The sequence below is a fragment of the Herpailurus yagouaroundi genome, unplaced genomic scaffold (assembly GCF_014898765.1).
Source record: "Herpailurus yagouaroundi ecotype Mexico unplaced genomic scaffold, PumYag 222, whole genome shotgun sequence".
NCBI lineage: Eukaryota > Metazoa > Chordata > Mammalia > Carnivora > Felidae > Herpailurus > Herpailurus yagouaroundi.
Window position 1 is genome coordinate 10487421 of NW_024412453.1, and position 12909 is coordinate 10500329.

Below are 12909 nucleotides of genomic sequence, written 5' to 3' on the forward strand. Positions count from 1 at the left end.
AGAAAGACTCTAGAATACAGGTTTCTGGTAACTTTAAAATCATAAAACTGAACTTGGTAAACATTCCCAGAATGAACGGGGAAACTGGATTCCAAACACAACAAGAATTACGTGGGACTTGAATAAACAGAGAGGGAAGATTGTAATTTGTATGACTTTTTTGTTTGAAATGTTGCTGATTCTTTAATCTTTTGTTTTCCGGAGGTAAAGAGATCTGTCCTCTTAACCTTGTTCCGACTTAGAGCGATGTGATCAACGACACTTTTGTAAGGAGAACTGAAACATTTCTCTTTCTCTCCTGACTTGGTCTCTCCAGAATTTGGAAACTCTCCATGAGTATTCTCGTATTTTCATGGCCATATGTTTATTTGCATAAGTTTGATAAGAATCCACTTCCCTTGTAACAGGACAACACCGGAAACATTGGTTATATTACCAAGGCTTTGACTGGAATGTCGCATGTGACAGAGGCATGCGTAGACTCAGGTATGAACAGCTTTAAAGAACTAAGGTTAGCTTTATGGAGCCAATCAAGCCCCTTGGAAATTATTAGCCTGGTACCTTGCTTACAGGGTTCCCACAGCCTTGGGACGTAAGCAAAGAATGGCACTTCAGGTACAGGAACCTCAGGACATTTCGGAGACCTCAAGAGTGGAGGAATTAACCCAAATCTATAGGGACTGCAGGCAAAGTATGATGGACGGTATTCGGCTTGGCTTCTGGCCCCAAGAGGCTTTTGAAAGTTCCCTCTGAGATTCCCTATGAAAAGTTCCAGCAAAGCAGATTTAAAAGATCCCAGGGGCACCTGGGTGGCTCAGTGGGTCATGCGTCAGACTCTCGGTTTCGGCTCAGGTCATGATATTGCAGTTCGTGGGTTTGGGCCCCGAGTCGGGCTCTGCACTGGCAGGACAGAGACTACTGCTTGGGATTCTCTCTCTCTTCCTCTCTCTCTGCCCCTCCCCTGATTGCGTGCTCTCTGTTTCAAAATAAATAAACTTAAAAAAGTAAATAAAAGAGCCTATATGATTACTTGCTATTCCTCCTGCACTTACGCAAAAGACCGAGCCATGTTTACTGAAATGACTTAATTTGCAAACGAATCCGTCTGATTTGGCTACATTTGGTAGAAATGAAGGTGACCGTACAGAGGAAAAGTAAAAACCACATGCTTCAATAGCACACGTTTGTGGATACTAAATTCTAATACCATTTGTTGTAAACCAGACTAGATCGTGAATTCTTCTAGTTTCTTCCATCGTCTGGCTACAACTCTCCACACTAACGTTTTCAACTTTTCTCCTGCTCTTCTGAGCTGGAGTCATGGGCAAATAAACTGCCCCTTTTCCTAAAGCCCCACAACCTGGATAGGAACAACTTGATGTAAACTTGAAAGAAATCACCACGACGGCTCAGGTATGTATAATCTTTGTACCACATGTGGTTTGGCCGCTCAGAAACATCCTGAGCTAGATTCGAACTGTAGATCAGGAAACTCTATCAGATTGCCCCTGTCTGCCTTCACAGCATCTAAGGATGCTTCCAGCTGGGCAACTACAGATCTCAACTCGCTGCCCTCTGAACTCAGAAACTGGGTTTCTAATTTGTTCCAATCATTAACCATTGTTTTTCTTTTTCTTTGCATAAAAATGCCTCTTTAAAATTTTTTTTATTCACTTTTTTGAGAGAGAGAGAGAGAGAGAGAGAGAACAAACATGAGTGAGGGAGGGGCAGAAAGAGAGGGAGAGAAGAGAACCCCAAGCGGGCTCCTTGCTGTCCGTGTGCAGAGCATGACATGGGGCTCCATCTTAAGAACCGTGAGATCATGACCTGAGCCAAAACCAAGAGCTGGAGGCTCAACTGACCGAGCCACCCAGGCATCCCAGAAATGCCTCATGTTTCACATCTGGTTACTTGAACCACAGGCCTAACTTGGGCACACTGCCTCCTGAAATGAGTCTGAACTGACTGAACGTCAGGACTGAGACTGGTTTGTTGAGATAAAACTATCTGCCAACTCAACTTCTGGACAGTGACATTTCTTGGAGGAGTTTCAAAAGTGGGACTGTAGGAGAGCAAAATCGGCCGCCCCAAACTGTGTCTTTTCGGCATGCGGGTTATCGTAGGCTGATTTTTTTTTTTTTATGTTTATTTATTTTTGAGAGACAGAGCATGAGCAGGAGAGGAGCGGAGAGAGAGGGAGACACAGAATCAGAAGCAGGCTCCAGGCTCCGAGCTGTCAGCACAGAGCCTGACGTGTGGCTTGGACTCGTGAACCACAAGATCGTGACCTGAGCCGAAGTCGGACGCTTAACCTACTGAACCACCCTAGGTGCCCCTAGGCCAATTATTTTTAAGAAACAGAAGGCTCAGGAAGAAACTCTGACCATCCCTCTAACTGTCTAAAAGAATTCAGACAGAAGACCTGCTGTGGGAAGGGAGCTGTCCCCACAGACAACTACAACATAGCATGAACGAGGGCTCTACATGCCGTATGAGCCTGGATTGCCTGACGGCCCGTGGGCCTCCTATTCTTATGGGGCCCCTGCATATATGTGTAACTAAATTTTATTTTCTCCTGTTGATCTGTCTCATGTCAATTTAAGTCAGCCAAAAGAACCTTGAAGGGTAGAGACGAACAAGATTTTTGTTACCTGAACAAAAAAGGACACGCTTACTGAAAAGAACTCATGCCACTCAGCTGGATGGAGTGAGCTGTGGGTGGCCCCTTCCACCAGCCCTGCTCCTTCTAAAGAATGGATAAACGTCTAATCAGGGCTTCTGCCCCAGAGAAGATGGGAACAGATATTTTTCCGGAGAAGACACGCACGCAGATGGCCAACGGGCCTGGGGGAGATGAGTTGGCATCACCCCTCGTCAAGGAAATGCACATCGGAACCACGGGGACATGCAGCCTCGCCCCAGTCTGAATGGCTAGTGTTAGACAGACGAGAGACAACGGGTGTTGGCGAGGGTGTAGACCAAAGGGACGCCGGCGCTTAGCAGGTGGGAGTGCTGGCTGGTGTAGCCATCCATCCATGATGATGATGATGGAACCGTCATCACGTTCGCTGCAGCATTATTTACGGTAGCCAAGATACGGAAACAAAGTGTTCATAAATGGGTAAAGACGATGTGGTGTATTCAGTGTAGAAAAAAGAACAGAATCTTGCCATTTGTGACAACGTGGATGGACCCCGAGGACATAATGCTAAGCGACGTAAGTCAGAGAAAGACAAATGCCATATGATCTCACTTATGTGTGAAATCTAGAAAAAACAAAAAGACAAGCTTCTGGACACAGATTGGTGGCGGGGGCGATGGCGGAAGGGGGTCAAAGGGTGCGGACTTCCAGGTATAAAATACATGTTCACACAAAGACTTTATGCGAGAATGTAAAAAGCCGCTTTATTCGTAATAGATTGCATGTCTGTGTGCCCCACCCCAATTCATACAATGAAGCCTTACCCCCAGTGGGATAGTGTTGGGAGGTGGGGACTTTGGCAGTCAACTAGGTCATGAGGGTGGAGACCCCATGCATGGGATTCATGCCCTTATAAGAAGAGATCCCAGGGTCACTAAGCCTCTGACTCTTGATTTTGGCTCAGGTCATGATCTCCACGTTCATGAGTTCAAGCCCTCGTGAGGCTCCATGCTGATGGTGTGGGGCTTCCTTGAGATTCTCTCTCTCTCCCCTCCCTCTCTCTCTCCCTCTCTCTGCCCTTCCCTACCCACCCCCTCTCAAAATGAATAAAATAATTTGTTTTTAAATGCCAATGGTGGGGGAAACTGGGTGAGAGGTATATGGAAAAGGTAACCCACTCTCCAACTTTTCCCAACAGAAAAAGCTTATTAAAGAAAAAATAAATAACCTCACAGCTAAATGGTGGGACCACGGCACATAACAACTGCTCAGACAATATGGAAATGGGTACCGTTTCCCATTATTTTGTCCTGATCATGGAAATGACTCAACATTCAGCAATGCCCTTAGGTTCATAAATTCCAAGCAATACAAAAACTGATAAAATAGAAAGTGAAACTTACCATAATTCCACCCCCCCCCCCCAATGCTAAGTCTGTGAATTATATTCTGGACTGTTCCCTACCCCTACGCAAACACTTAGTTTAAATTTTTCTACGGACGTGAGATGACGCCTCGCATTCCAGTAATTTGGTCACTGTCGATAGACTCTGGATTTCCTTTTGCATCAAGGTCACCTACCGGGCTCCTCTACCTGAACGGCCATGAGCTCTTCTGCAACACGAATGTAGCAACTCAGCCACCATTTCTTTAAGACGGACTTTAAGTTATTGCTAATTCTCTCCCTGCAAGCTGCACCCTTGTGAGCACGCTTCTGCAGGACAGACCCCCGGCGGCAGAATTCTAAGTGCAATGGCACATTGATAAGGAGTCACCTGACTGCCACGTTGCCCTGACTGTCCCCAGAATTGGCTGGCTCCGCCCCTCCCTAAGGCAGCGGTGGGTGTGATACCCCCCATGCCCGCCTTCACCGCCCTGGTGACTCTGCCCTCAATCAAGGCGGCCATGGGTGGCCACTGTGACATCACAGATGGCGGGGGCTGGGGGGTGGGGGTGGGACATGCTCCCGGACGTCCTGCTGAGATTCAGCCTGTGTTTGAGATGGCAGATGCGGGGCGGCGGGCAGGGAGAGGGTGTGCGACATTTCAAACGTCACACGACGACACCACGCGTGTTTCATGTTGGGAAAATGACAAAGAGTTTTACCCTAAAAGCACCCATTTATCGTTCACTTCTTCAACAAATGTTTGGGTTTCTTCTGTGTGCCCGGTCACTCACAGTAGGAGGCTTGTCACGGTGAACAAAATTCAGTTCCCGACCTCCCGGAACTTGTGTCCTACCTGGAGATAAAGAGCAAACGCGGCGAGTACCGGCTAGCGGCAAGCGCTACATTCCGCAGGATAACAGCCAGCTGCTCGAACAAAACCCCAACATTTCAGATCCAGAGGAGCCCCAGGGGCCCACCTCCTTTCCCCGGCCTTACGACCTATTTGTACGGGTGATCTGATTCACGCAGGGTCTCCGCGGCTAAACCCGAAGGCTTTCTTTCCGTTCCAAGCTTTTCCTGTCCCACTGCCAGGCCTTCAAACCAGCGGACCCCCCGGTTAAGTCTCCGCTCACACGTCCCCTCCTCAGAGTGGCGCTTCTTACACCCTGTGCGTGAGCTTCCTGCCAGTCACCCTGCCCACCGCCAGCCGCCGCGTCCCTGCAGCCCTGCGACAGAGGGAGAGGGGGACACTAAAGAATCGTCCTCCCCTTCCACTCCCCTTCCTGCAGCAGCCCCCCGACTCGACCCCCAGGCCTGCCTTGCGCCCCACAGGCCACATGGTCAGCTCCCCCATGGTGTGGGGACAGAAGTGGAGGGGGTCACTCCCGGGCCAAGGCAGTTAGTTAGAAACAGAGGAGCCTCCTCTATGCTCTCTCCCTGTGTGCAGGGGCCGGACACAGAGGTCAGGACGCCCTCCACGCTGTATGTCCAAGAAGGCTGAGCTCAGCCCGCAGCCCTGAACGACTGTGTGCTACAGAGCCACTGGCCCCCTCCCCAAAGGGACACCCACACTGCACAGATGTTGGCACAGCTGGTTCCTTATCACTCAGCCCTCGGCTCAAACATCACCTCCTCAAGAGGACTCTCCCAGGGGCGCCTGGGTGGCTCAGTCGGTTAAGCGTCCGACTTCGGCTCAGGTCAGGATCTCGCGGTCCGTGAGTTCGAGTCCCGCGTCGGGCTCTGTGCTGACAGCTCAGAGCCTGGAGCCTGCTTCGGATTCTGTGTCTCCCTCTCTCTCTTTGCCCCTCCCCCACTCCGTCTCTCTCTGTCTCTCAAAAATAAATGTTAAAAATAAATTTTTTTAATCAGATCTATACATGAATCATTGAATGAAACGGTACTGTGAACTCCCTTCGTGCCAGGTGTAGCCCTCTTAGTTATTTGGTGGACTTTAGCTTCTAATTCATGGTTTTCCCACCTTGTGGGTTGGGGAGTAGGGTTCTGGAAGTTTCTGGCTGCACCCCCTCTGCAGCAAAATGCACTATCTACTGGCCCGTCTCTCCCTCCGAAGAACCCAGCTTTATCCCCAGGGGCAGGATGCTCTTGAAGTAAGACAAATGATCAGAAGGGAAGTTGCTGGGTGGGGTGTCTGGGAAAGCTCTTTATAGAGTAACGACTCCTTTTGTCCCCCTCCTCTTCTTCCCTCTTGCTTGGACAGTGGATATGGGTGAATTTCCAGCAGGGATGAGGCTAGCCCTGAGTGTGCTTTTGTTCGAATTAGAAAAAAGACTTCTATTGTGAGCAATTAGGAAACAGCTCCTGTGGGCAGAAGCCTGCCTGTGTGTGCTGGGCCTGGCTTGGCAAACAGAGCACAGGATGGATTTCAGTCCCCATTCAATCCCTTTGAGGGCTTTGAGCAGTACACAAAATGCACAACTGTCCACGGTGGCCCTGGCTTCGGACGAAAAGGCAACCTTGGGAACGGAAAGCACTTGTTGAGGGCAGAGCCAAAGATAAAAGAAGCCCAACGCCCTTCAGAAAGGGGGAGCCCTTACACCAGCCCTGGAAGGCCTTCCTCCCGGGCCCTCTTCCTTTTGTTTTAAAAAATAGTTTTAGTAATTGATTTTCAAATAATTTCAAAGTTCCAGAAAAGTTGCAAAAAACCGTACAAAGAACTCCCTTTCACCCAGACTGGTCAAGGGTTAACATTCTATTCCGTTTACCCCACTACACGCTCTCACTCTTTCCGCATGTAGATACCTGTCCATCGCTACTGCTGTTTTTCTGAATCACTTGAGAGCATCCGGCGAAACAGTGTCCCTCATGCCCAAATGTTCCAGTCTGTGAATCCCCAAAACAAGGACACGATCGGCCCAACAACCTCTGACTTTTTTTTTTTTTTAAACGTTTATTTATTTTTGAGACAGAGAGAGACAGAGCATGAGTGGGGGAGGGTCAGAGAGAGAGAAGGAGACACAGAGTCTAAAGCAGGCTCCAGGCTCTGAGCTGTCAGCACAGAGCCCGAGGCGGGGCTCGAACTCACAGACCGCGAGATCATGACCTGAGCCGAAGTCGGGCGCTCAACCGACTGAGCCACCCAGGCGCCCCAGCACTTCTAACTTCTTAAGTAAAATGTAAAACTCACATCCAGAAGTCAGGTACATTGGTTTTCGGTTATAACTAACCAAATCTAATGCTAATGGCTACCCTCTTTATCCCTCAAACTCATGCGGGTCGCAGGAAAGATCACACAAAGCTCAGGGTGGGCTGGCCCTGTCTTGCCAAGCTCGCCCGCGCTCTCCGCCCCACCCACGGGGGTCTCCTTCAATTCCATACACTTGGCAAGCACCTCTCAGCCTCTGGACTTTCCTTTTTTCAATCAAGGTGAAATTCACGTGCTGTAAAATTCACCACTGTATGTTTTGGTTTGTGTTGTAAGTAGGTTCCACCCCCAGCACGGAGCCCAACGCAGGCTGAACTCATGACCCTAAGATCAAGGCCCCAGCCGAGATCAGGAGTCGGACGTTGAACGGACAGGGCCACCCCGGTGTCCCCAAATTCACCATCTTAAAGTGGCTCAGGGGGGCCTGGCCTGGGTGGCTCAGTCAATTAAGTGTCTGGCTCTTGATCCTGGCTCGCGTCATGATCTCATGGTTTCGTGAGCTGGAGCCCTGCTGATGTGCTGATGGCCCGGCGCCTCCTTGGGGTTCTCTCTCCTTCTCTCTCTGTACACCCCCCACCCATGCTCTCCCTTTCTCTCTCTCTCTCAACATAAATCAACTCTAAAAAAAGTGATCCAGGGACACTTCGCGTGTTCACACTGTCATGTAACCACCACCACCGAGTTCCAAAACATTTTCGTCACCCAAAAGGAAGCCCTGTGCCCACCAGGCAGCCCTCAATGGTTCCCTGGTGGCAAGTAACCACTGATCGACTTGTGTGTTTATGGATGTCGCTCTCCTGGACCCTTCATATCAATGGAACCCACGCCGTGTGCTGCCTCTGGACCTCACAGCTGCTGTTCCCGCTCCCGACATGCTTTTCCCTCCCCCGACCCTGACTCACCCTTCAGCAATTCACTTTACCAGCAAACCCCTGGGCAGCTTTCCTATCTCCTCCCTGAGGTCGGCTTCCCCCCAACCTATACCCTTGTAAAAAAAACCTCGGGTTTCCCTTCTCAGCATTTTCCACAATCTTAATTATTCCGTGCGGTTCCTTCAGGTTGCCCAGTTAGAGGATAAAGTCGATTAGGCAGCAACACGTCTGCCTTACTTATCGCGGTATGCCAGGGCCTAGCCCAGAATCGAGCACATACTAGGTGTCCAATAATTTTTTTGGTTGTTGACTGACTGACTGAGTGCCCCCGACAGAGAAGTCCTCTTGTCTCCCCTCTGCCGGTGACCTGGGGTTGGGGCGGGGCGCCGGGCTGGGCCGGGCCCCATCCTGCCCTCACCAAGGGCCTCCCGTATGCCCATATATGGACGCGATCAGGACAGCTCAGGCAGGGTCTGTGAGGTCAAGGCCTCTGTGCCCTCACAATGCCCAGGGCCCCCCCCTGTGTCTATAAGAGGCCCACAAGCCGGGCCCCCGGCTCACAGCCCACCAAGTTCCACCTGCTCACAGGTTGGCTGGCTCGACCAAGATAGACCCCCTGCTCTGAGCATCCCGGCCGGATCCATCTAGAGCCATGGCCAGATACAGATGCTGCCGCAGCCACAGCAGGAGCAGGTGCCGTCGCCGCAGACGCCGATGCCGCAGACGAAGGAGGCGAAGTTGTAGGAGGCCGAGGAAGAGAGGTGAAGGGGCGCGCCCCGGGGTGGGGTGGGGGGTGAGTGGGGCCGGGCCAGGGGTCCCACGGCCCCACTGAAACTCCCCCTCCCCGGTTCCCTCCGCAGTGTGTTCCCGCCGCTACAGGGTGGGGAGGTGTAGGAGAAGATGATCCACGCCCGGGGTACCGGTCCACCACTCCTGCCCGGAATTCTACCAGCCAGTCAAGACCGACCTGCCGCCTCTGAACATGCCACCAGCACCATGACCTGAACAGGAGCCTGCTAACGAACAATGCCACCTGTCAATAAATGTTGGACAAAAAAAAGAATCGCGCCCTCGTCTGTTTTGACGGGGGTTCGGGGTGCGGGGGGGGATGCCGGGAAGAGGGGACACGAGCGGCGGTCACTGGATCTGGCTCCAAGCTCTCTGTTCCACCCCGGTCACCACCATAATCTGCTCCCGCGCCGGCCGGCCCTTTGTGAGTCCCACCGGGGACAGGGACGGGGACGGGGGCGGGTCCTGCTGGCGTCGGAGGGCTTCTCCCTGGCTCTGGACTTGCTCCCTGCCCCGCCCCTGGAGAGCCGGGGAAATGCAGCTCCTGCTCAAGGTTTCACTACACCCCAGTGCCCAGGTGTCTTCTTTTTGAGAACAGTGCTGCCGAGACAGCACTGAATGTCTCCCTAGTTCAGGTCACGAGGAATCTTGCCCGGCTCCTCTTGCCTCCTCAACCCACATGATGCACCGGGGGCTTAAAACCCCAGTGAGCTGTGGACAGTGTTCACGATGGGTTGGGAGACTCTGAGTCTGCTTGGCTCGGTCAGATCCTGGCAAAGCCCAGGGCATTTCGTCAGTCGCAGGGAGCTCGGTGAGAAAGTGACCGCAGAAATGTCGTGGCCGTGACTTCCCTTTATTGAATACCATACATTCATCACGTCGGGGGCTCACACTGCAAGATGGGCATAAATGACCTGGTCTTTTCAGGTAAGGACACAGAATGGGACTGAACCCGCTTGCCTGACCCCGCGTATCTGACTGTATACGGGCAGAATGGCAGGACGGCTGGACGCAGAACACCCCCTCACATCCCGGGGCATTTACACTTAGGGCGGCACTAAACAGCATATGAATGCTAGGGTGGGATCAAGCCCTCTGTACTGGTTTCCTAAATAGCCGCTCTTAACAAGTCCCCACAAACTTCATTGCTTAAAACGCAAATTTATTATCTTGAATTGGGTTTTCTGGAGGCTCCAGGGGAGAAGACCCAGTTCCCTCATCTTTCCCAGCTCCTAGAAGCCACCTGCATTCCCACACAGGACCCAGCCAGAAAGTCTCCCTGCACCTAAGGTGACGTCCACAGGGTTAGAGGTCGGACAGTTGCTCCCACGTTCTGGATTTTACTGGGATCCAAAGGACAGTGAGGCCCAGGAGAAAGGAAGATGGCACAGGCGGAGGGGAGCACCACCTGGGCTGGAGGGGAGCACCACCTGGGGTGGGAAGGGGGTGGAAGGCCAAGGGCACAGACTGATGCCCAGCCTTGCCCCGTATTTGCCGAGTGACCTAGAGCAAGCCACGTCACCTCTTTATGGGAAGCAGGAATTGGAAAGTAAATGAATGCAGTAACAACCCATACAAAACCCCCGATCGCGGCACAGCCCCAGGGTGGGGAGGAAGCTTCAGGAACGAGTGCGTGAGAATGACACCAACTGAGATGGATTTGTACAAAATGTTAGCACTGTCCCTGTGGCCTGAGGGACCCACACACATTTTTTGGGCAAGGCAAGGGGGTGGCCCTGCCGGCTGTGAAGGGACTGGCCAGCGTGGGAACAATGGTAGGGTGGGGCCGCCGAGTCATAGTGGGGGGGCCCCTTTATATATAAGCCCGCAAAGAGCGGCCGGCAGACCAGACCAACATTGACGGCAAGAGCAGGCGGGCAGGCCTCAACCCTCCTCCCCTACCCCCAAGGCCAGCCGTGCCCTCAGCCTAAGCCACCTGCCCCGGGACCATGGTCCGATGCTACAGGAGGAGTCCGAGCGGACACCCACAGCAGGGGCAGGAGCACGGCCAGCATGAGTGCCAGGACAAGGAGCAGGAGCAGGCCGTGAATGCAGAGGACATCCAGGTGGACCGGAGGACCCACAAAGACTCCTGCTACAGACACAGGCGCTCTTCCCAAAGGCGGCGGTACGGGGCCCACAGGAGGCAGAGACGCTCCTGCCAGAGGAGAAGGCGCCAGAGAGGTGCCTGCAGGTCCAGGACCGGAGGTGTGGCCAGTCTCCGCCCCTGATGCGCCCAGGCTGGCACGGGAACCCCACCCCCGGGAGGCACCCCCCCTCCCCAGCCCCACTCCTGACCCGCCCAGGGTGGCCCTGGGACCCCACCCCGTGACACCCGAGTCCTGTCCCCAGAGCCCTGTAACCAGGACTCTTTCCCCAAAGGCCACAGAAGGGTCAGGACAAGGAGGTGCCGGAGGCGACACTAAACCTTCCGGGGTCCATCACACCCCTGGATGGAAATCAAGGAAAAGTCACCCGCCAAAGAACCACCCGGTGAGACCAAAGCAATCCCCTGACGGTGGATGCTCCTTGCCAGCCCACAACATCTTGACTGAAATGCACCAAGGTCATCTGTCAAATAAAGCTCGAGATAATAAATTTGCTGTCCAGTCTCCCTCAGGCACAGATACAAAAAGGGAACAAAATAAACGGTATCCTCCCGTTACGCAGAGTGGGCAAGGGTGTGCTGGGTGGCTGGCAACTGGGAAGCAGGTCTGGCCCCAAGGGAGGCCTTGGAGGCCACTAGAAATCTTTTTTGTGTGAGAGAGACAGAGCACGTGCGGGGGAGGGGCTTGAACTCACTGACCGTGCGATCGTGACCTGAGCCAAAGTCGGATGCTTCACCGACTGAGCCGCCCAGGCACCCCTCGAACGCTTTGGACATTACCACAAATTTTAAATCCTTGTCGTCAGGGCTGTGCTCCCTCCGGAGCAGAAAAAGAATAAGTGCTCAGAAATGACTCCTCACCCCCACTCCCCTGCACCCCGTGCTGAAATTGTGTGACCACAAACAGGAAAACTTCTAGTCTTCCAGAAGTACAGCTTATACACAGGGCACAAGTTATAAGTACACCTGTGCAGCCCTCCCCGTCGCCGGCCCCCCCCCCCCGCCTCCACCGCCAGGTCAAGGAACCAGACATTTCCAGCCTCTCTCCTCCCTCATGCCAACTGCCCCCGAAAGTAACCACTACTCTGACCCGTCCTCACATAATGTCAATGGCTCTCTGGGGCTGGGTACTTCTGGAACGTGGGGAGGGGAGCCTATGTGTTCTCCTGCTTCTGGAAATTCTATCCCCAACGGTCATCCCAGCTAAAAGGGGGACTTTTGCCAGCACAAATGAGGCAAGGTGGCCGGCCTGGAACTCTGACTCCGTCCTGGCCTATAGGTGGTGGGACCTCGAGGGGGGTGCTGGTGGCTGAGGTCTGAGACAGGTGTCAGCCCAGACTCGGGTGTCCGAGGGCGGGGGGCAGGGCTCCAGGGGCCCCTTTGTGATGTCAGCGCCCTGCCTACTGTCCTCACAGCCCCTCCACTCCCTCCATCTCCAGTGGCCTTCCCTCCCGGTCTGGAGAGGCGGCCAACGCGGGCAATGGGTTCCCGCTGTGCCAAGCTCAGCACTGGCCACAGCCGGGACTACGAATCCCCCATGAAGAAGCTCGTGACCTGCGTGAGTCAGGATAACTTCTCCTTGTCGTCCGAGGGGGAGGGAGAAGAGGGGGGAGAGGAGGAGGAGGACGAGGAGGTGGAAGAGGAGGAGGACGAGAAGGAGCTCCCAGTGCAGGGCAAGCTGCTGCTGATACAGGACGAGCGGCAGGAGAAGGGGGGTGCGGAAGAAGAGCCTGCGGCCCAGCAGAGCCCCAAGCCCAAGCAGACGCACTCCTGACCCACGACGGTGGCCCAGGAAGAGGTTCCCACCACTGTTCCGACGAGAAGAACTTTCCAAAAAGAGTCAATAAAAAGTCTCCCAAGGACTTCGCCTCTCTGGTCTCTCCAACCCCACGCCTGCAGTGCCGTGTGTGTGTGTGTGTGTGTGTGTGTGTGTGTGTGTGTGTGTGTGTG

General features: G+C 53.3%; 1 protein-coding gene and 1 long non-coding RNA gene across 2 annotated transcripts; both read left to right on the plus strand.

The window, feature by feature from the left end:
• Window positions 1-8608: 8608 nt before the first annotated feature.
• LOC121019357 (uncharacterized) lies at window positions 8609-9112 on the plus strand. The gene is made up of 2 exons (XR_005785547.1): window positions 8609-8824; window positions 8924-9112. It is a non-coding gene; the product is annotated as an uncharacterized LOC121019357 (long non-coding RNA).
• A 2935-nt stretch (window positions 9113-12047) lies between these two features.
• Window positions 12048-12821, plus strand: PRM3 (protamine 3). Its single transcript, XM_040458777.1, has one exon. The coding sequence runs from the start codon at window positions 12440-12442 to the stop codon at window positions 12731-12733; it is 294 nt and encodes a 97-aa protein (XP_040314711.1). The 5' UTR covers window positions 12048-12439; the 3' UTR covers window positions 12734-12821.
• Window positions 12822-12909: the final 88 nt, after the last annotated feature.

Coding starts and splice junctions, on each gene's coding strand:
- PRM3 (XM_040458777.1), top strand. CDS start 12,440: ATGGGTTCCCGCTGTGCCAAGCTCAGCACTGGCCACAGCCGGGACTAC.